The 22,760-nt window shown below is 39.6% G+C and overlaps 1 protein-coding gene across 2 annotated transcripts in view; it reads left to right on the top strand.

Annotated features, from left to right (window-relative positions):
- The window catches only part of LOC149313897 (histamine N-methyltransferase-like), a 38,105-nt gene extending 32,705 nt beyond the window's left edge, over window positions 1-5,400 (top strand). For both annotated transcript variants that reach the window (XM_089523320.1, XM_089523319.1), the window contains exon 7: window positions 2,477-5,400. In XM_089523320.1, the coding sequence (XP_089379446.1) occupies window positions 2,477-2,832 (356 nt within the window). In that variant the 3' untranslated portion in view covers window positions 2,833-5,400. The remainder of the gene's footprint in view (window positions 1-2,476) is intronic.
- Window positions 5,401-22,760: the final 17,360 nt, after the last annotated feature.

Genomic DNA, 22,760 nt, shown 5'->3' with positions numbered 1-22,760 from the left:
CAAATAATCTTTAATATTAAGGAGATTGTCACACTGCCTTTCCTCCCAGCCTCAGTGTGGACTGAAACTTTTGAAAACTTTTTTAAAATGGGTGTTATCGCACACCTCTATGCCCAGTCTGGAGGCATTGCATTGCGTACAGGAGAAGTACGGATCAAGTATGGGATAACATGATTGGGTACACAATGCCTCTGGACTGGGCATGGACATGTGCAATAACACTCACTTTTTAATTTTTTTCAAAAGTTTCAGTCCACGCTGAGGCTGGGAGGAGAGGCAGTGTGGTAATCTCCTATGACTGGTGGATCAATCCTACCTGTTTTTCAGCTTCTTTGATACCCTATAATCTTCTTGATTTGTTACTTCATATTGGACTCTAAGATGTGTTTTTCTCTCTCATTTATATTTGTGAAATACTTAAAAACACATTTCCCCGTAATTTGTGCATTTCTTTATACAATTTATCTATTTTACACAACTTCCTACTGTGTAAAGTATGTTTCTTCGTATTTTTCCCTTTTGTGCATATTAAGCCATTCTCATTTTTAAAATGTTTGCACTGCCTTGTGCACACTTATTTCTCAGAACTACTCCTCTCCCTCCTCCTGCACACCTCACAAATGTGTGATGCCCATTGCTAGTTGTACATTTTCTCATTACATGTCTCTTGAGGTTTGAAAATGATACTGTCATTGAGACTATTATGCAATTTCTATCCATTCCTAGTCTCTGGGGGTGGGGTGGGGGGCTGTTTGCAACTGTGAATAACCTCTGCTAGTCAGGGCTGAGTGGGCAATGTTGGATAAGAGGCACTATTGGCCTGATCCAAGGCTCTTCCCCCCTCCCCCTTTAGTATTTTTGGCTGTGCTCATATTTGCCCATTTCCTGAGACACAGATGGAATTATTTTCCTATAACTCAGATAGGGTTTAAAAAACAAAACAAAAACCTTACATTTTTCAGAATTAATCAAGACAAAAATTGACATATCCCAGTGCTATTCAGTGTTATAAGAAAGGGTCTCTGAAAAACTACTGTCTCAAGCATTGGTAAAAACCTCAAAAGGCAAAAGTTCTAAGTCGTTCAGCACAGTCCAGTGTATGTTTACTCTGAAGTGAATCCCACTATGATGAATTGAGATTACTCCTGACATAGACTTGGACCCTGGCATAGAACTGTGAGCATAGAATTGCATCTTGAGGATACAGTGTCTCCCACCACCCCTCATAAACAGTGCCCTCCCTGTTCCTATGTGATCCAGGAATGACTGGCATTCATAAGACACCCCCCTCTCCCCATCTTGATGATATCCCAGGGAAGAATCAAATCTGAAGGCCTATTGACATAATTATCCTGGAATACCATCTCCTGATATTGACTTTTGATTTGATTGCGGATTTGAATGTGGAATCAAAAACGGAAGAGAGTTAAACTAAAGTCTATAATCTCTGGTAAAATCAGAGGCTCTTGACTAAACCAGGGAGGGGGAGAAGAGGGTTTTTTTTTTTTTTTTTTACAAAAGCTTTTTGCACACTCATGCACTCCAAGTAAACATGCTGTCCCTTCCGTGACTGAGGGAACTCTGTTTTCTTTTTCTGTGCTATGGAAATGTCATTGCCTAAGTGCCTGTGGCAAGATAGTTTTCAAAGAAATAGCCATGTTAGTCTCTTGCAGCATGAAATGGAGGAAGGAAAGAAGAGGGAAAAAATAAAATGTGGCAGCACCTTTAAGACTAACTGGCTTTTGTTTTCACATGAGCTTTATGGATATAAACCCAAATACAGTACAGAATGATAGTAAATGCTCAGGTATAAAGCATATTTACACAGTTGTGGGAATAGGATGGAATATAAAAGGATCCAGAAAAATTATGATCTTTGCCCTAAATTTTCAAAGGGCTGCACTGACCACTGTATCAACTGATCTCTCTATCAACACTAGCTGAGGCCGAGATCTGAAAGATCTGTATGACATTACTCAGCCCTTTGAAAATGTTGGAAAGTTGATTATCAGTAAATAAACTTTAAACCAAACAGATCTTGTTGTTTTTTTTTGAATGCAGAATTAATAACAACACTCCTGGGTGTTAAGACCCTGTCTGAATGGTTGTTTACATAAAGTATGTAACCCTGCCCATCGTATTTTCCTTTGAAGTTCTCGCCCCATCACTTCAATCACATATGAAGTAAAATGATAATTCTCATACCCTGATCAAGCCGGTGCCAAATTTCACAGCTCATAAAAAAGTTGATTCAAAATCCCATATGTTTAATGAACAGTGATGAGCTTTCTTCACATTCCTACATCCAACCTCTATGTTTGGTTTTATACTGGAGAGCACTTGGGAAGGGATTTACGAAACAACTAATTTTTTAAAGCACTATGTACATAGGTGATAGTGATGATACTGGAAGGAGGAGGAAGAGGGGAGGAGGAGGAAAGCATTATTTAACCTTTCTTTGTGATTTATCCTGCAGGATGTAGTGGCTGGGCCAGGCTTTGGAAGAAATACGGCTCTCGTTTACCTCTGAATGATCTTTGCTTGTATGTTTCCTCTGCTGACATTGAAGAGATACTTGATGGAGCTGGGCTGAAGTACCAGTCCTATGAGCTTCCATCCCATATGGACATAACAGATTGCTTTACTGAAGGAAACAAAAAAGGGGAGTTGTTGCTTGATTTTTTGACTGAAACTTATAATTTTAGTAAAACAGCCCCTCTTGACCTAAAAAATGAAATTGTTGATGATCTCAAAAAGCTTGAATATAGTGAAAAGAAAGGTGATAAGTATTTATTTAATAACAACCTGAGCGCAATTGTGATTGAATCCTAAACTAGGTTATCTGGATTTCTCCAGGATAACCAGTTAACAAAATGAATGATTGGATAACCGGTTAAATATCTTAATAGGAATATCTGTGCATAGGATAGAACCATTTCTGGCTTCTAATCATTGCTTAAAAGCATTGCTATGTATTCAAAATATTATGTGTTAGTGGCTTACTAACAGATGCATTCATAACTTGCTGAGTCACACATTGCCTTTATCCCTGTGCATTGTCTCTTGAGCTGGATATCGTGTGGAAGATCATTAATCAAAACTTGAAAAATCACAAGTCTACATGTCTCTGATTGATGAAAAAGGTGCTATAACAACCTTGAAAAGAAGAATCCCTTTTGGCTGCTTTAGTGGTCCCTATGATTTCTAAGCTCTGCTAGTATCATAGCAGCAAAAAGATTTCAAAAGGTGAAATATTTAGATCCACTTGTGTGGCATATAAGTTATATTTACATATCTAGAATTCTTCTGTCAGGGCTGGAGTAGACTTAGATGGCATGACAGACTATTGCACCATTGAAGAACTTTAAAATGGTTCTATGTTTATAAAGAAAAGTGTTGCAATGTGGTTATACTAGAAAAAAGAGCTTTTTCCCTCCTCCTGAACAGAACAATGTAATTATGTGCCAATTTGCATGCCCTGCCCTTCAGTGGTAGGTGACATTTCATATGGAGGTGACATTTTCTATCTTGGAAGTTCACAGAAAGGGACACTCACAGGAGAGGAACAAGGTATTGTTCTGTAATATAATAAACATCAATTCAGCTAGTTGATCCTGGTATGGCTTAACCCATTCCTTTGGTTATTTCTTGTAAATTCTGCCCATTGAAGCTTCAATGTTTTAAGACCATGAATAGGAAAACAACAGGAAAGAAAAAGAACATACCATAAGGCAGGGGTAGGCAATCTTTTTGAGCCGGTGGCCGGGTTGCTGTCCCTCAGACAACTGGGGGGCCGAAGCCAAAAAATAAATAATTAAATATTTTTTTTAAAAATTTAAATAAATAAATAAACCAGGAGAAATGTAGGACAAAATTTTTAAATGGAGGACACTTTTTTAAAAAAAAAAAATGGAGGACACGTGAAAAAATTTGCTGATTTTTAAAAAATGTTAATATAAATGCATGTTTCTGAGGCTTCTATAGACAATTGCCCCTGCGCACAAGAGGCCAAAGGCCCCGCTGGCAATCGGCGGCAGGACCGAGCTGGGGCCAGTCCCAAGGCCTTGCCGGGCCGCATCCGGCCCGCGGGCCGCAGGTTGCCTACCCCTGCCATAAGGACATAACACTGGATAATATGATTGTTGGAAGTAACAGAGTGATGCAATTATCTGTAATGAGCTTTTTAAACAAGGATGCCACAATCTCATGTTTCAAAAGTAATGAAGTGAATGGGAATAACATGTATATTGTTTTAATGAATAACATTTTGTAGGTATTTTGTTTAAGTTACTTTTAAAAGGCATTAGTAGAGGTATTTGGAAGTGGCGCTTTTCACATTATCCCATTCTCTTTGAAGTATTTTTTTTAAAAAACAACAACAAAAAAGTAAAGAAAATGAATTTATTATGGAAAGAGTAATAGGAAGGAAGAAGAGCATCTATCTCATGAAGACACAACATTGGATAAAAAAAGAACCAAAAAAAGCAACAGAGCAATGGAATGAGTTATTTGTTGGCAATACATTCCTTTTGTGAGAGTTTCATGGTGTATCATATAACAAAATACTTTTCAATAGTAACATTCCAAGCTGTTGATAATGGTCTAAATCTCATTCCGGACTTCAACAGAATCAGGAGGGGAGGAGTGATCTTTTCTTTCCACAGAAGCCTACCTCCCATGAACACAAAAAACCTGAGGGAAACTCTCGTGAGTCAGATATCGTGTGGCATTGAGAACTCTTATGGCAGAGGGATGGGGGGAGAGTATTGTGCTGGTATTACACCAACTTTAGATTTAGCACAATATGAAACTAGTCTGCATTATAAACTACTATTTCTCATCTTTAGCCCTTATTCACTTAACCATGTTCTCTAGTGAGGAGTGTAGATACAGGGAAAAGGCAGATGCCTCCCATTTCACTGTCTCCCTGCTTTGTTGTGTCAGTAATCAAGATTTGCATGTTTTATTTTGCCCATGATGTAAAATCTTTCCAAAGATAGAAAGAGAGAGAGAGAGAGAGAAGACAGGATGATGGCTTCTGTATAGTCACTTGATTGACTAATGTAGGGTAGTTAAAGCTATGGCTCATCTACTCCATTCCTCAAAATGAAACATGTGTTGTTCAGATCAGTGTATAGCAAAAGGATGTGATTTAAGATGATCCCTTGGCAATGACATTCACAGTTTTTGCACAGGCAAAATGACATTAGTGCTTCCTGTCAGCTTCCCAAATGTAGGAAGAAGCGGATTAACGTGTGAGCAAGCTTATATGTGCTTCAGAACAATGTGCAATTTAAAAGGTATGGGCCACATTTTTGCCTTGAATGTGTTGAATTTTGTAATGTAGTATTGTTAACAGACACAATCCACAATTTAGTGCTAAAATAAAAACTACCTGTTTTCCAGGAGCCTTTGCTGTTCCTTCTGCTGTATTACACAACAATGAACATGACCAGCTCTAACCTTTCAGAAGGCATTTATTTATTTATTTTAAAAGGTAGCAGAAAGTTATGAACTCTGTGGGATGCGATAAGGCCTGCTCAAAGGTGCAGGATGGAGTTGTGCTTGGGCAATTCATCCCTTAAAATCTTTGGAAAATACATTAACATAAGCAGCTGACACATTTATTTTTGTCAGATGATTTCTGGAGTTGACAACTTTGCTGCACCAAATATCAAAAAGTAACACATTTACAAGACTTTTCATAGGATTATGATAGATGTGTACACTGAAAGCAGGATTGGATTCAACCCACAGTTTAACTATTCAGCAGGACTACTAGGTTTTGTCTTCTTTGGATGAAACGGCTCAAGAGAGATTTAAAGCATCACTGTAAGACAGCATTTATATATATGTGAGTAGGAATGGACAAATATGTCATTTTTTGCTTTTTTTTTCCCCTCCACTCCATTGATTTTTTTAAAAATATAAAAAACATCAGGTTCTTTCCATAAAACGTAATGAGGTGTTTGGAAATTTTGACAAGCTGTTATTTAAAGAAATGGACCAAATGAAAATTTCAAGTATCTCTGATGGTCAGATTGTACACAAAGAGTTTTTTTCAGTAGGGGGAGAATCACATTATAACTCCATGCCATATAGCTGTTAAAGCTGGGGAACCTGTCAGACAAAAAGAAGAGGTTAACTCCAGTTCAGCACAACAAACATGACTGATTCAAAGCTAGATAAGACAAGCACTCTAAAGACTTTGGATGACAAAGTGGTCAGCTTTACGTTTTGTCACATTATGAATTTTTAAACCTCATTTGAATGCATTGTCATTGCTAATAGGATGCTTGTGAAGATGTCTGAATTTCTGAAAATTCTCAAAATTAATACCTGGTGGCACAGTGATTAAGTGCCTGTACTGCAGCCACTCACTCACAAACCACAAGGCTGTGAGTTCAATACCAGCGAAGGGCTCAGGCTTGCATCCTTCCGTGTTTGCTAAAATGACAACCCAGATTGTTGGGGGCAATTAGCTTACAGTTGTAAACCTCTTAGGGAGTGCTTAAATGCACTGGTAAGCAGTATAGAAATATACTTGCTATTGCTACCTGGGGCATGCAGACACTCTTACAAAGCAGCAAATATGTTATCCCAATGAAGGAAACCCTGTCACCTCAACTCACAATTTTCTCATCTTTCTTTTCAAAAATTGCAAGCTGCAGTGTCACAGACTTTTAATGGAAATGTTGTTTTACATATTAGATATGGTGGTAATAAGGTAAGGAGCTGGTGGGAAAGAGGGAGGAAATGGCAGTTGTTGGAATATCTAGGGGGATGAATGACTCATGATGAATTACTTTTGATAAATACAATTGTTATAGTTAAACAGAGAGTGAAAGAATGAGTGAATGGAGAATTTGGGTTGAGAGAGTTAGGATATGTTTACATGCACCAACTACACAGGTTTCCCACCACCCTCACTATAACCTGACAGAGTCAAATCTCTGGTTTGAATGTGATCTGTCTTCACAAAGGATGGCTAATTCCATACTGAATCCACGTTATCCCTGCGTAGATCAGAGTAAAACAATTTACCTTTTATTCCAGATTTTGCAGGAATATCTGGAGCACTCTGCAGTGACACTGGATGTTTACACAGGCACCACTGTGCCACCTGGCACTACTGCCAAGAGTTACTCCCCCTAAGGTCCCAATGAGGCACCCAGCCATGTAATCAACACTGGGCACCTTGGGTGACACACCAGGAAATGTGCGTAGACAGTTACCCCATGTCACTCTGGAGTGTGGAGGTAACGGGGGGAATCTGGTAGCTGCAGGGAGTATCCCAGAGTATTCTGATTGGTGTAGACAAGCCCTTAGTTAGGTTTAGGAGATTGTGGCGGGTTACATACTGCCATTTGGGACGTCCTCAGGATGTCCCAGTTTAAAAAGGGGGCGTCTCTTCTAGACGCCCCTACTCTTGTTACGGACTCTGTCTGTAACAAATGGCGGTGGCCGTTCCACACGGCCGCCGCCATATTGACGTAGTGGACGCTGTGCGTCCACACGTCGCACGGCGCTTATGATGTCGCTAGTGCACCATTGACACCTCGCGGCGTCATAACCGCACCGCAGGAAGAAGCTCCATTTTGGAGCTTCTTTTTTGCTCCGCGAAGGAGTCGCACGGTTTGGCTGCTGCGGCTCCCTTGCGGAGCAAACAGCAGCAACGGGAGACCGCCGCAAAGCGGCGGTTTGTAACCCACCAATGAGTGGTGTTTAAGAGTCTGCATTAGCTAGGAGACATGTGTGAGCAAAAGTGAAATATTTGTTTTAAATATATTAAATTATTCCCACTCTGAGAGAAAGGTGGGATATAAATCCTTGAAATAAATATAAATAAATAAATTTTTAATTTATTTCTAGATCTGTAAATGTGTTGTAACTCTGACTCATGAACATTTAGATCCTGTGCAGAACTGCTCAAGTACAATTAATAACTCCTTTGGCTTCCTAAGTGTCTCAGTCCTACCTGTTGGCAGAATGAGGCAAGTGCTTAAGGCATCATATTGTTTGGGATGGAATGGATGGATAACCTCCAGCTATACCTTTATTTTGGACAACAGAGATATACACGGATTTTTTATACACAGATTCAAGCATCCATGGTTTGAAAATGTTTTAAAAAAGTATAAATTTCAAATATCAAACCTTGATTTTCCATTTTTTTAATAAGGGACACAATTTTGCTATGTCGTTATATTTAATGGGATTTGAGTATCCATGGATTTTGTTATACACAAGGGATCTTGGAACCAAATCCCAGCATATAACAAGGGTTCACTGTATATCCCACAGAGTCTGTTCTATTGTACAGTATATCCCTTTGACTATTTACTTTTTCATGTGTTCCATTTGGTGGTGGACACTCCTCTACCACCAATACCAAAATAAAGATTCAGCTACTAGATAATTTGATTTTGATACAAGCCTCAGGCAGCCAAACGTCTGGGGCAGCCCTGTTCCTAAATTAATAATTCTACAACCATTTAAGAAGACTTAGAGTCCCCAGTTGTACCAAGTACCTTTATCTCCAGACTAGCTCTCTTTCATAGGGGATCATTAAGTTCATCATCCTAAACTTTGATGTATAAAATCTATTCTTCTGCTGTATAGTTACAACCAGCCAATTGAACAAATTAACTGACATTTCAAATGCTTTCATCACTTTGTCTTTCCCTTTCTTTCTTTCTTTTTTGTAATAGCAGCATTCATTTTATGTTGGCAGGTTGGGATGAGAATACACACACAGACACACACACAATCTTTTAAGATCACTAAGCTGTAGGACAGAGTCTTTATTTTTAATAAAAGTAAAAATGTTCAAATGAAAAGGATTAATATCTAATTTTACATCTTCATTTGCATGATGTGCCACAATTATCTTAAATATTTGTTATGGATGAAGCTGCTTTTCACCAACTTAGAGTTCTGCTTTCTCCCCCCCCCCCCCCCAGTGTGGAGCATGTTAACATAAATTGTAGCATAAATCTTTGCCTTGTAGAGTAGCAGAAGGCGCATATAAAAACCCATATCTTTACTGCACATATTTCCCATTAACCATAATCTATTAGTAATTGAAGTTCATTACCAATTCTTGTAGGCTTTATTGCTATCATGCTGCATGACATACTGAACCTGGCTTGCATAACAAGAAGTCCTTGCTGGGAAATATCCTATTAACAATGACAGTGCATTTGTCATTGTGATAATAAACCCAAGAGCTGCCTGTAGATTATAAATTATTGTGGTGCCATTTGCAATGCTGTAGTTTAAAGTTTTGTCAGCCCTTCCATTTTAAACCCCTGTTTTTCAGTGAGTTATAACTCAACCATAAAAAATCTGCAGGCTGCTGAAATTTGGCTTACAAGGTCTTGGCCCAAGACTGCTTTTAAAAAAAATCAATAAAATTCTAGGTTCACTCCCACTTATACAAATTATACAAACAGAAGTCTAGTCATTGAATGGGAAACTGTTCTCTTTATATTTGTGTAAACTCTTAATTCATGCTGTTTTTTAAAAGGGTATTTAATGAGTACAAAAGCACTGCTCCCATTCTGTAGTGGCCAGGGGCCAATGCAGATGTAATTAAATGCTCCTGGTCTTTTCGCTAGTTAAGAGACTGGCAGTCAGCCATGAAACTGGGCAATCTCTCTTCCTAGCCTTCCCCCTCCTGTTTGCTAGCATGGATTTTCTTGGGTGCTTGCTTGAGAGCTGTGACCTGTTAACTGTCATCTCTAATTACAGTTGGCAGGTTGGTTTAGGATTGGGGGCAGTTGTAGGTTTTTTTTTTTTTTTAAACCTTTCTCAGTTGTGTTTAGTGGAAGAGGCAAGAGAAGAGAACAACTTGCAGCCCTTTCCCCATCAGATGGCTAAGAAACTGGAAGCACTAGGCTGAAAGGACTTGGAAATCCCAGCTAGCAACTTGGATTCAGTAGGACTTACATGGTTTGTTTGTTTGTCTGTTAACTGTCCTTGAGGTGGCCCTGACTCATGACAGCCCTGTGGATGAGACATCCCCAAGACTTTCTATCCTCCACTGCTCTGCTTAGGTCCTGTAAATTCAGGCCTGTGCCCTCACTGATTGATTCTATCCATCTAGCATGTGATCTTCCTCTCTTTCTACTATGTTCCACCTTACCTAGCATTATTGTCTTTTCTACTGAGTTGTGTCTTCTCATGGTGTGGCCAAAGTATGACAATGTCAGTTTCATCATCTTGGCTTCCAGGGACAGTTCAGGCTTAATCTGTTCAAGCACCCATTTGTTTGTCTTTTTGGCCATACGCAGTATCCTCAGTAGTCTTCTCCAGCACCACATCTCAAATGAGTTTGTTAGCTATAGGACCTATAGTTGCTGTAGTCTTTTGCATCTCCTTTTTTCTTTAGATTGGGATGCATATTGATAATTTCCAGTCTGTTGGTCACTGTTTTGTTTTCCATATTTGTTGGCATATTTTAGTTATCACTAGAATTGATTTCATCTGTGTGGACTGTAGCAATTCTATTGGAATATCACCTGTTCCTGGTGATTTATTCTTCCAAATCTGTCTTACTGCAGCTTCTACTTGCTCTCTAGGATTTGGGGTTCATCTTCATATGATTCTTCATTCCAGGTGTTCATTTTTTCTTCTCATTTATATAGTTCTTCTGTGCAATGCTTCCATTTTCTTTTTATTTCTTCTTGATCTTGTAGTATGTTCCTCTTCTGATCATAGAGCATCCTTGCCCTTGGATTGACATTTCCTTTGAGTTCCCAGATCTTGAAGAAGAGATCTCTTGTCATTTCTTTTTAGTTGTTTTGTTGGACAGTCACATTCATGGTTCTGGTTTGATTCTTATCTCCATTTTCTTTTGCTTCTTTTCTTTCCATTACTGCTTGAAACATTTCCTCTGTTTCTTCTCTTACATAACCATTGTCAAATCCAATTACTTCTATTTAGAACTACCAATTTTTATTCCTACAGCCCTAAGAGCAGCCCTAAGAGTAGAACTTAGAAATGTTATTCATGGACTACAACTCCCAGAATCCCATGGTCATTGACCCCACTGAGTGGGGGATACTTGGAGTTGTCACTGAAAAAATAACATTTTCCCATCTTTGTGTAAGAATAAAAAAACCAAGAACAAGAAACAAGAATATGAAACAAAAACAAGTATCAAACAAGAATATGAAACAAGAACAAGAGACCAATTTAAGGAGTTTATCAGACAAGGGAAATTGGAAGTATAATCCAATGGCAATCCGAACGCAATCATGAGGTTTAACGTTATTGCGTGATAAACTACCACATGCAATTTTGGGCAATGACAAGCTATTTTCGGACAATGGGAAGTCAGTTCAAACACAATTTGGATTCACGTAAATTCGCTGAACTAGAGAATTCATGTGAATGCGTTCTGGCCCCACTTTCTTTTCATTCGAAATTAAGAGAAATTCCTCCCGTGTGATAAACTTGTAAATCTCACCACTTCCTTTATGAATGCAGGGTGCAATCCAAAATGGCTATATTATTTTCCTTCTGACCCCGAATGCAGTGTTTGCAATTGGGGGGGATCCTATGCCAGCTCTAATTTGGTGAAAACAAAGGACTGTTTTGAGAGGCCCTTGAGGGATTGGAGCAGTCAGAATATGGAACATTCAAGGTCTCATCAGTCCTGTCCCTGTCCCCACCCTGAATCGCCAAATCCAGAGCCTTCTTATCCTGCTCTCAACTCCAAACAATAATTCAGGATATTAAAGAGCCAGGGAAGCAAGAAGTATCCAATTTCAAAACAGCCCAGGGACAAGAAAGTTGTAAATCAGAGTCAGTTCCCAGAAGTCATGTTAGTGGAACTGATAAACAATCCAAGGGGCATAGATCCATTAAACACTTTGCAAGAGCCCAGCCATCAAAAGGAGAACTGAAGCTGTATTCAGCAACTTGGTGAGAGAATGAGGTTGCCTGTCCAACCAATACCTTGATCCCAGGTAGTATTTTGGAGAGCATTCCAGGGCTGTGCTTCTCCCAGTGGCTTGGTTGTAGCCTTTCATGCCATCTGTGGGGATGAGCTGAGTCAGATGCCTGAGCATCTTCCTTTCTCAGGGACTGGGGTGGGGGTCTCCACCAGTTCTTCTTCCTACTCGTAAGCCAATCCAACATGCTAAACAGAAAGAAGACTTGGCTGGCTATCAGGCATCTGCTGTGGCTCCTCCAAAGGTATGTACTTTGTTTTCTGAGGAAGATAACTCTCAAGGGGTGGGGGTGGAGAAATGGCACTTCTGCCAGCTACTGCCAGTGGGACACAGCTATGGGCATGGACTTAGCAGGAGTCTCTATGCTGGGACTCTCTCCCCGACTTGCTGGCAGAGGGGTACCTTCACCTAATGATAAACCTCACTAGCAATATGGATCTGGAAGTTAGTATTTCTCTGTAAGCTGCCAGCTATCACACTCAGTACCATTGCTGCCATGTCTGCAGTATCAGGATAACAGTTCTTCTGTATATACCTTAACACTAGGGCAATCTCAAAGAAAAATGGGATTTAAATGAGATTTAAATTAGAAAAAACCCACAAATGTGGGAAGTTTATCAAATGACATCACTGTTAACGTGAAATAAATCGAATTTAAAATTAAGGTAACATTGAGAAAAATGGCAGCTTTTTACTTTCGGAACTTCCCGAAAGTAAAAAGCTGCCATTTTTCTCCATTTTACCTTTGTTTTAACTTTGTGTTATTTCACTTTGGCAGTCATTTTCTGTGATAACTTCCTGCATTTGTGGGCTTTTTTAAAAAATTAAATCTCATTTAAATCCCATTTCTCTTCAGATTTCCCTAGTGTGATTAGATCCTATGTTAGGGTTAGGGCTGCCAGGTCAGAATTATCTCAGCACTTGTAATGTACATGGGGCAGGGCCTGGTAAAGTTATAAGGATGATGTTATAAAGAGCAGCCCCTGCCCAGGGATGTAGCCAGGATTTTAGGAAGGGGAGTCCAGACTAAGTGCCACCATTATAATGGGGCTTGGGCACAGCGGCACAGCAGCACGCACCATTCATTTTTCTAATGGAAGGGGGGGGGGTCCGGACCCCAAGACCCCCCCCCCCCCCGGCTACGTCCCTGCCCTGCCAATGCCATTAGGCAGGGCACATAAAACATCAATCACAGTTGCACGGAGTATGCTATTCAAAAAGGCTGGTATCTTCTTGGTCAGTGACAACTTGAATTATTGAATTAATGGCTAAATTGTTTGTTGACACATAGGTAAACCCAACTGACTCAGTGGCTCTGCTCTAGTAAGGAAGTAACAATAAATACACAAGTCTCAAAACCATGTTGAAAATATACACATTTTTCAAAGCAGAGCTCTTGCCCTGAAATTCCTGCCACTTTCCCTGACGATCAGACAAGAAAATCCAAGTCATAAGATCTGGGAACCCTACTTAGCACTGTTGGAATAATGAGATAATGTTGGGAAGTGACTTGAACATTCCATAGTGATATTGTGGCTACAAAAACTTGCCTCAGCCATAAATTCACTCCATGGCCTCTCTACCTCTCAGCTTCAGTCTTTCTGTCTGCAGTACATACGATAATAATACTTGATTTTGTTCACAGGAACGGTGTAAGGCTTACAAATTCATAAGGCATGTGAAGCAGCCTAATCACTAGAAAGCACTGTACAGATGTTGATTATGATTGGCACTGAAAATGCTGGAAACATTATTACGTGAATGGAACATCTAGCCAGAATAAACCAGAAGATCATGACTGAAATGTTTACATACATATTTATTTGTTTTGTTTTTCTCAGGGTGCACAGCAAATATCAATCAAACATGGGAGAGAAGCTTATTTCTCAAGCTACGCTGACAGTTCTACTCATTGCTGTCCAAAAAATGGGTAACTTTTCTAAGCTCTTCATTTGACTCTGCTTTTGTTTAGTCCTATCTATTGAATTAGTTTGTGCTACTTTACACTTCTGAACATATTATGATAATCGGTTGTTTTGTAAACCACTTTGAACAATTCCTTTTTCAGATGAAAAAATGGGATTAAACATCTTTTCAGTAAGTAAAAAGAACAAAACATGTTCCAGCATTAATGGAGATTAATCTTACATTTGAGGTGAGGAACCTGCAGCCTAGGTGCCATCTGGCTTTCCAGATGTTGAAGACCCACTCTTGTTCTCTGGATCTGAAGCTAACTGCTATTCTTGATATTCATTTTGTTGAGCTTTGTTTTGATATTAGTGAATTATCTTGCCTGACAGTCAGAAACTATTCAAAGACTCAAATAAATATCGTTTCCCCCCCTCCAGGTACCCATTTTCAATCATGAGTGCAAGCAAAATTCTAAGATTACCTCCCCTCCAGAAATGGAAGAAATTTTCTCACTGGCTATAACTAAACTATTTCTTTAGCTTAGGTCTATAAAGTGCATTCAGTCTTAAAATACAGCAGATGTTTTCGTTGGTTGCATAATATATTTTTGCAGCACATAATATAAGCATCTTGATTATATGTCACATTTCTCATCTCCAATTGTCCCCAAATGCCTCACAGTGTTTAAATGTGAAAACTACCTCACCTTACACTGAGGTGCTAAGATCTCTGGGGTGAAATCTAACAGCTGTTTAATGGCCCCTGGCACCATTACCCAACAATTTATGGCAGGAAGAAGAACTGAAATCTGTAGCTGAGACTGAATAAAGTTAGGGAAAGATACTGTAATTAGACAGTTGAAATCTTGGTGCTTGGAACTAACACTCCAAAGATAATTGATAAGTAGGTAGGTAAGTAAGAGCTCTTCTTGCTATCATGAGCAAGAGCTCCAAAAAGGAGATTCTATCTGGTCTTTTGTATGAAATCTCTCCGTGCTGATAATCAGAGGATCAAAATGACACACATTCGAGGGAAACCATGTTGGCCATACAGCAACATGCAACATAATCCAAAATCCACAAAACAGTGACATCTTTATCGGGCCAATTTCAGAGCATAAAATAGATGATGCAAAGATGTTGAAAATCATACAGGAGGGGGAAAAAGTTGACAAGGTTAGAGTCACAGGCCTACATTCTGTTTGAAATGTTAAGGTGGTACTGAGGAATTTCAAGTGACAGACTTTCTGGCTTTTAACAGATCTGTTGGGTGGGAAAACATTCTGATGATGGGGATTTTTCTATTTTTGAATTTCTGGGGCAGGATCAGTCATTGTTTAGAGATGGCTTATTGATATAAACCAGAGTGTTATCACTACAATTATGGGATGGCTGCTGCAAGGAATTGCTGTGAGGTGCCATAGTAAACTATTGTTTGTACAGTTATTGCCAGTGAAAGGAAAAGGTCCTCACAGGATTTTCTGCTTCAGGTGTACAAAGAACCTCGCTGTCCTTATGTTCTTTGTTTTCACTTTGATTTTGAATAGGATAGCAGCAAAGTATCTTGGGCCAGCACTCTGAATAAGCCTTATTCTGGTATTACCCATCTGAGCAGAATCAGGTGGTACAGTGGCTAGAGTACTGGGTTGGGATTTGAGAGATGCACGTTCTGGCCATGAAACTTACTGGGTCACTTTGGGCTTGTCACTCTGCCTTAGCCAGACTAACATTGTAGGGGTTTTGTGAAGATGAAGTAGTGAAGAAGAAAGCCATATATTTGGACTTCATCCCTGTAGAGGAATAGTGAGATAAAAGTGTGATTAATAAATTAAGGAACAGGAAACATAGATCCTACAGGGACACATATTAAATCGGCATCATACAGTTCCTCCTGGCCCCTCACATTTTCAAGGAAAACTTCAGCAGCAGAGAGCCTTTTGCATCTGTCTTGTTGTTATTCTGTCCCTTCAAGTCATTTCTGACTTATGGCAACCCTAAGGCAAACCTGTCACTGGGTTTTCTTGGCAAGTTTCTTCAGAGGGAGCATGCCATTACCATCCTCTGAAACTGAGAAAAGGTGACTTATCCAAGGTCACTCACTGGGTTTCATGGCTCAGTTGGGATTCGAACCCTGGGCTCCAGAGTCATACTCTGACATACAAATGACTAGGACCCTTGGAAACCAGGTTATATAAATCATACAGGAAGCTTACACTGGCCCAAAACAGGCTTCTTGTTGCAGGATTGAAGGTTCAGTACCACAGCCCTGCTATATATGAGTAATGTCAGAACTAAACTATAGAAACTATGTGGGAGGCAATATTGTGTTTTGTTTTGTTGCAAAACTTGAAGCAATTACTTTTTGGACCAGCTTTCCCACAATTCCATAGTGGGATCTTGGGGACTGGGAGTTGTACTGTCAAAATGTCAGCCTACAAGTTCTGTTTTCAGTAGGATTACCTTAGTTAAAACACATGTACCAATGGCATTCACTGACTAAAACCTAGAAAGGGCCATTCCTGTTAGTGTTGTATGTGTTCATGTGTTGGTTTTTGCTGCCTCCAGTAGATGGCAGGACTGAACCAGAATCGGCTATTACACCAACCGTCTGCACTAATAGGTAGAGTGGAAAACGTGGAATCTAGAAGCTGTTTAAGCAATTCATCTCAATAAGCTTCTGGTGTTACCAGTCCTTGGCTTTGTATCTCATCAGCCTGGTATTGTCAGGGAACAAGTGAAAAGATAGACCTTGTCTCTGTAAATAAAAGGAAGCAAAGTATTAGGAAGTGTGTTCAATCTTAAACAGGCAGGGACATTTGATCCAACCCAGAAGACAGGATTCTTTCAGAAAAAAGTAAAAACAGTTCTCACTTGAGAGGGTCTTTAGGTCCTCCTGAAATTTGTCCCTAAGCCTGGCATTGGAAAACTTGGGTGACAATACTAGCCATGTTCTCTCTCTTCCCCAAGTAGGCTTCCTATTAGTTAAAATGAGCTAAAGATGGGAATAGTCTGTACTATAGAAAGCTGCTAGTTAATCTCAAGGGAAACTTGAGATTGGAGTAATGGTAGTAAATTTGTCTGTCACCTTTCCTTGCCAACATTTTAAAGCAAGATGCTCTAACAATAGTACACTAGTTCAATAAGTACCACACTGGAAATGGTAGTCATATGTGGAGACTGATTACAACTACATAAATATCTCCACTTTCTAGGAAACATTTGGGAGACCAAGGAATATCTATTTTTAACAAAATATACTGAAACATATCATAGCAAGCCAAACAGCTAAGCTGTATTAAATATGATCAACTTGACATGTCTACAAGATCACCCTTAAAAGAAAAGACAGTCATAAGATTTTTAACTGAAAGGGTTTGTAGGAAAACACAATTTGTTCACTAATCATTCAGACATGTACAGGATTATTATTATTATTTTTCAGGAATGAAAACTATTCTGCATTTTAGCTTTCTGATTTAGAAACCCTGGATTTAGAAATGACATTCACTGTTGCTCTGGGGTTCAAGCTATGTGTAGAAACAACTGTATACCCCCTGCCCCTGATGGTTTATGTGGGCCATAAAAAGAAACAAATTGATCTCAGCTCACTTTCCTCATTAGAATATTCTGGAACATGGTCTATGAATAAGCAAACACCAAGTGATTCATGACCACATTCATTGTTGGTCCATGGCCAGAAGTGCTTTTCACTGACTCTGCTTGGTAAAATAGTCTCAGATCGTCTCTTGTTTATTCAGACCTAGCAAACCTCTTTTATGGTTTTATGACTTCAAGACTAACCTCTTGAAATGTGTTCTGCATTAGATTGGCTTACAAGACCACTTGGAAACATTTGAGTGAAACGAGTAGCAGGCTGACATTTGATAGGACTGTTAGCATCATGACACTGTTCTATCACACTCATTGACTCCCTCATTACACTGTTCTATCACCATAAGTAAAAAAATTGAAGAATACATCCAACCATATAACATTTAATTATAGACATAGAACAGAGGCAGAGAACCTTGTTTCTATGAATGGCTGTGGAACCATCAGAAAAACATTCAGGATCCAAAGCTGCTGAGGGAAAAAGCCATATCAGATGGTATTTGGGGTCTGGGCCCATAATGGGTAAGTCTGCAGCATTCAATAACTCCTTCTCTGACTCTTTCTCAATTTCACATATACATGTCACATGCCATAATTCCCAGCAAAATGACCCAGAAGACAAGAAGTGGATTGCAATGGTTTCCTACTCATAGGTGAGATCATTCAATAATGTCAAAACAAAAAACAAAACAGAATTGTGAGTCATATAAATTATATTCATAACTAGAGAGCAAGAGTGGGTCTGCTATATCAGGTGAGCCAAATGGCACTGAGGACAGCAGTTTTCCCACCCCAAATGAGATTTATCCACATAAGAGTGGACATGTTTATTTTTCAGTTATTGAAAAGGATTTTAGCACCTTAAAAAGGATAGGTTCAAAATGGCTCATACCAATATAAAAAGACTAAAACAACTAATCATTAAAATATATTAAGAAGCTACAAGGAGAGGGGAAAACCAGTAAACCAAAACAATCAGTGAATAAGGGCTATTAAGCAATAGAAATGCTTAAATATCAGATGTCTTCATTTGCTGGTAGAACAGAAGTAAAGATGGAATAGACTTAACCTCTTGAGACTGGAAATTCCATCAGAGAGCACTGCCACCAAAAAACCCACCATGCATGTTGCTCCCAACAGCAGATGCAAAAAGAGTTGAGCAGCCAATCTGAAAGGAATTTTGAATCCTGCATAAAACAAAAACAAAGAAATCCCCACATACATTTTTTCATGTCCTGTGGTCTAAAAATACACACAGGAAAGAATAACCCTGAGAAGGAGGAAATTGAATCTCAAGCCTGTTGGACATGAAAACAGTCATGTGGGATCCAGATCTATGAAGGACAGCAATGGCTAGTGGCTTCCTCATCAGTGAATCTGCTCTGTCCAAAGCGCTGAATCACCTGTGATAGATCCCTTTACCTAGGCTGGACCTGGGTAAACACTCTAGCCCAGGGGTCGGCAACCTATGGCCCGCGGGCCAGATCCGGCCCGGCAAGGCCTTGGGACTGGCCCCAGCCCAGTCCTGCCGCCGATTGCCGCCTGCGCCGCAGCTTCTGCGCCGTTCTGGGTGCCATTTTGAGTTCGGCCCCCCCAGTTGTCTGAGGGACAGCAACCCGGCCCCTGGCTGAAAAAGGTTGCCTACCCCTGCTCTAGCCCCTAAAATAATGGTCCCCAAACAGTGCCCTTTAAGAGATTTTGGACTTCAGCTCCCAGAAGCCTCAAGCTTACAATCTAATGTAAGGCTATTATTGACCAATAGTATGGTATTCTGGGAGCTGAAGTCCAAAATTCCTTAAAAAGCATAGTTTGGGGACCACTGCCCTAAAGGATCCTGCCACATACTCTGCCCTTGTTCCCCCAATTCCTGGATTTGGTTTCTGGGCATCCAGGTGTCTCAGTGTGGACAGGTTTGTGTGGTAGCTTTGTTTTCTTTATGTTAAGGATGACTGTCCCTTGATTCATGGTGAAAGAAGACAGTCTGAGAGTTAAAAAAATAACAAGATAAATAATGTGGTTTATGATATCATGTGGATCCTGTAAATGCTTTAACAACTTGAAGTACTTAATTCCAACCATATAATGCTATTTAACCAGAGTTATATTATACCTTGCCCTTTAACCAATTCAGATATTCAGTACACCTTCACTCCCCACTGACTTGTCCAACTGACCCTTCCACCAGTCGGCTCTCAACTCTCTCCTTGCCTCAGACACACACTCTTGCTTTTAATACCTCCCTATCCTTCAGGGTGACCTTGTGCAAGTCTCACACTCTCAGTCTCAGAAGATGGCAATGGCAACCCCCCTCTGAAGAATCTTGTCAATAAAACCCAATGATAGGTTTGCCTTAGGGTCATCATAAGTTGGAAATGGTTTGAAGTCACACAACAACAAACAACACATTCCCCATGGCTACCCTTCACAGTCTCTCTGAAGTATGATTGGCTGCTTTGAAGCCAAATCTACTTAGCACCTCCTCCACAACCCCCCACATCACTCTTTCTACCATAGTGTTCTCTTCATATGGTGAGGTTGTGAAGACATAATCTTGCTCTTTGGAGAGTTGCTGTCAAAGTCTCTATGCTCCTCTAGGTCAAAATTGTGAATAAAACATCAATAATGTTTGGAATAGTGAGAATGTGATGTGGTTGGATTTCTTCAGAAACTGTCTGACTCTTTCCAATTCATTGGTATTTACTCAAATCCAAGGCACACCCTCATTCTAAAGTTTGGGTTTGATTGGATGGATGTTTTGGGGCTGCCATGAAAAACCTGAAGGGTTGCATGTCCCTTGGCTGCTATTGTGTGAAGTCATTCTTATTAGTATCCCCACTCAAATTACTGGTCTCTTTGAATTACTGGTCTCTCTGAAAAGCACATTGAGATAGGGGGCTACATCCAGTGTTACTAGAAAATATTTATGCTTGTGCAACTACACTTCTGCTTTGCATTTCTTCACACCTTCCCTTTAAATATGCTCTTGAGGGGCTTGTAACCCCGTGGAGCAGATTCAGAAGAAGCATGGTGACTACAGCAAGACATAGAACCCATCTCACCACTGGTGTCCATTATACCGGCCAGTTGAAACCACTGGATAATATGAATGATCAAGGGCTCAAGTAGCATATCAAGTAAGGTAAATAAAATCATATTGATCTTTGTGCACATGCCCAATGTGCATCTCCTGTGTTTCTGGTGGCTTCTATACTGATTGTTCCTTTCATAAACGCCACAATTCCAAGACAAATTTGTCTACATGCTGTTGGCCAATGTGAGAGACAGGGAAATAATGTTGTAACAAAACAAAGGAACACAGATGCCATGGCATTCTCTTCAAATGGCTTATTGATGTGTGAGGTCATTCATCATAGATCATTTTAGATTTTCAGGCCAACTAACATAAAAGCTCACATCAAAGCAACTACAATATATTGAGATCCCATCTGTAAGTTCTAAGCCTTCCAACATTTGCTAATTACTCTGCCGTGCATTGTTGAGTACTTCTGAAAAATCTATAAATCCATTGATGCACTCTAAAGGTAAAATGTGTTAAATAAATGCAATTTCTGGCCCTGGAAAAAGAGAGGACCAAAATGCATAAACCTCAGAAGAAAGTATAATCTCGGTTAGAAGCAACCTTCATTTTGTAACAGTAGTTCCTGAAAATGAATCAATGTGTTTCAATGTTTATTGTTTGTTTCTCTTCAACAGAAAATCAATACACCTGCACTTATTACATAGGTTGTGAAATGATACAAAAGAAACACATGTATGTGGTATTTAGGTTTTCTTAAAATTCTGTGAATATTTGTTTTTAAGAGATAAAAGAACATAATATTATTTTGCTGTCACAGCTCAGATTTGTCAGAGAGACAATTTCCAGGTAAATACCTCTGAGAACACATCAACAAGGCACAACTGGCACGGACTTCCCCTGTTTGTGTAAAGCTTCTAGACATCAAACATATATTTCTTCTAAATATGGAAGCTCAACATAGTGGACACGGCCAATGGTTTTAATATGAATATAGCATGTTACATTTCAGGCTATCCCCCCAAAATTAGTTTGGAATTTAGTAGCTGCAATATTTTCCACAGCAGTCTTCTACATAATCATTTTGAGGACAATTCTCAGAAATCTTACATCACACCATACCTTTTTTCTCTTGATGCAGATATATATTTATATAAACTTGCACACATACATTTGAACTGGATTTATATATTTAGGCTGGTTTCTGATCCATATTTGCAAGATCATAAGCCAGACTTACAATCTTGTAACTTGGGAGATTCACATTTGGAGTTGTTAATGATCAAAGTTGACCCCAAAAACCTACCCCTTTCGACAGGCAGCACACCAACTGAAAGCTTTCACAGGCACTGCATATCAGGGCAGGGGGACGTGATTCAGAAATCTTTTGGTCACAGGACAGGTTGAGACAAGCAGCCGTGGCGAGATCCTGAGAGGTCTCTCTAGCTGCCTGTCTGAATGCACCCCATAACTGGGAGAAGACTGCCCAAATTTACAGCACCTTGGAAGCCCTATGGTGAGGACACTGCCTGGCTTGAGAAGTATGTCTTTGGGGATGATGTTCCCAAAACTAGCCACAATGATGGAACTCCACTGTTATTGATGCAGGTTCTTGGCCTTATGTTTGGTAGAGCAATTGATCCATGATTCTTCAACTGGGATTTTTTCTGCCAAAGGGTATGTCTTGGATATGCAATGTGTAACAACTAAACATTTCCTGTTTTTAAAGAAGTGAGTTTTAATTTTGTATCACTTATTTTTTTTTCTTATAGATAAATGTATCAAGAGAATATTCTCAGCAGTGTTTGTAAGATCTCATCACAAATGACTGACAAATGTAAAATGGGTGTACAGACACGATACAACCTATTCAAAGAGTGTTTTCACATGCTTGGAATGGAACATTAAATTCTGTATGCTTTGAAGTGATACACTAGAAAATGCTGAAAAGCAATGCAAGAAACTTAAAATGATTTATATATGAACCAGCATAAACACCAAATTTAAATATCTTTTCCAATAAACTTGCACATTTCTTTGTTGTGTATGTAAACTTATGCTCTTCTTGTTAGGCTTCTTGGTTCCTGCTTGACTGGTTGCTTGGTTGCTGCTCCTTTTGTACTCAGTCAGCCTGAGAACAGAAACTGAGCAGCTGGGTGAGCAGTGACCAAGAAGCCTCTTGCTCACACTGGCCTTTCAGCAAAGGTCAGCCCAGGCAAGAGGCTTCTTGGTCACTGCTTG

Source organism: Sceloporus occidentalis, unplaced genomic scaffold, assembly GCF_023333645.1.
Source record: "Sceloporus occidentalis isolate IW3139 unplaced genomic scaffold, rSceOcc1.0.p SCAF_4, whole genome shotgun sequence".
Lineage (NCBI taxonomy): Eukaryota > Metazoa > Chordata > Lepidosauria > Squamata > Phrynosomatidae > Sceloporus > Sceloporus occidentalis.
Note: the sequence above shows the minus strand (reverse complement) of the source record. Positions and strands in the feature narration are given on the sequence as shown.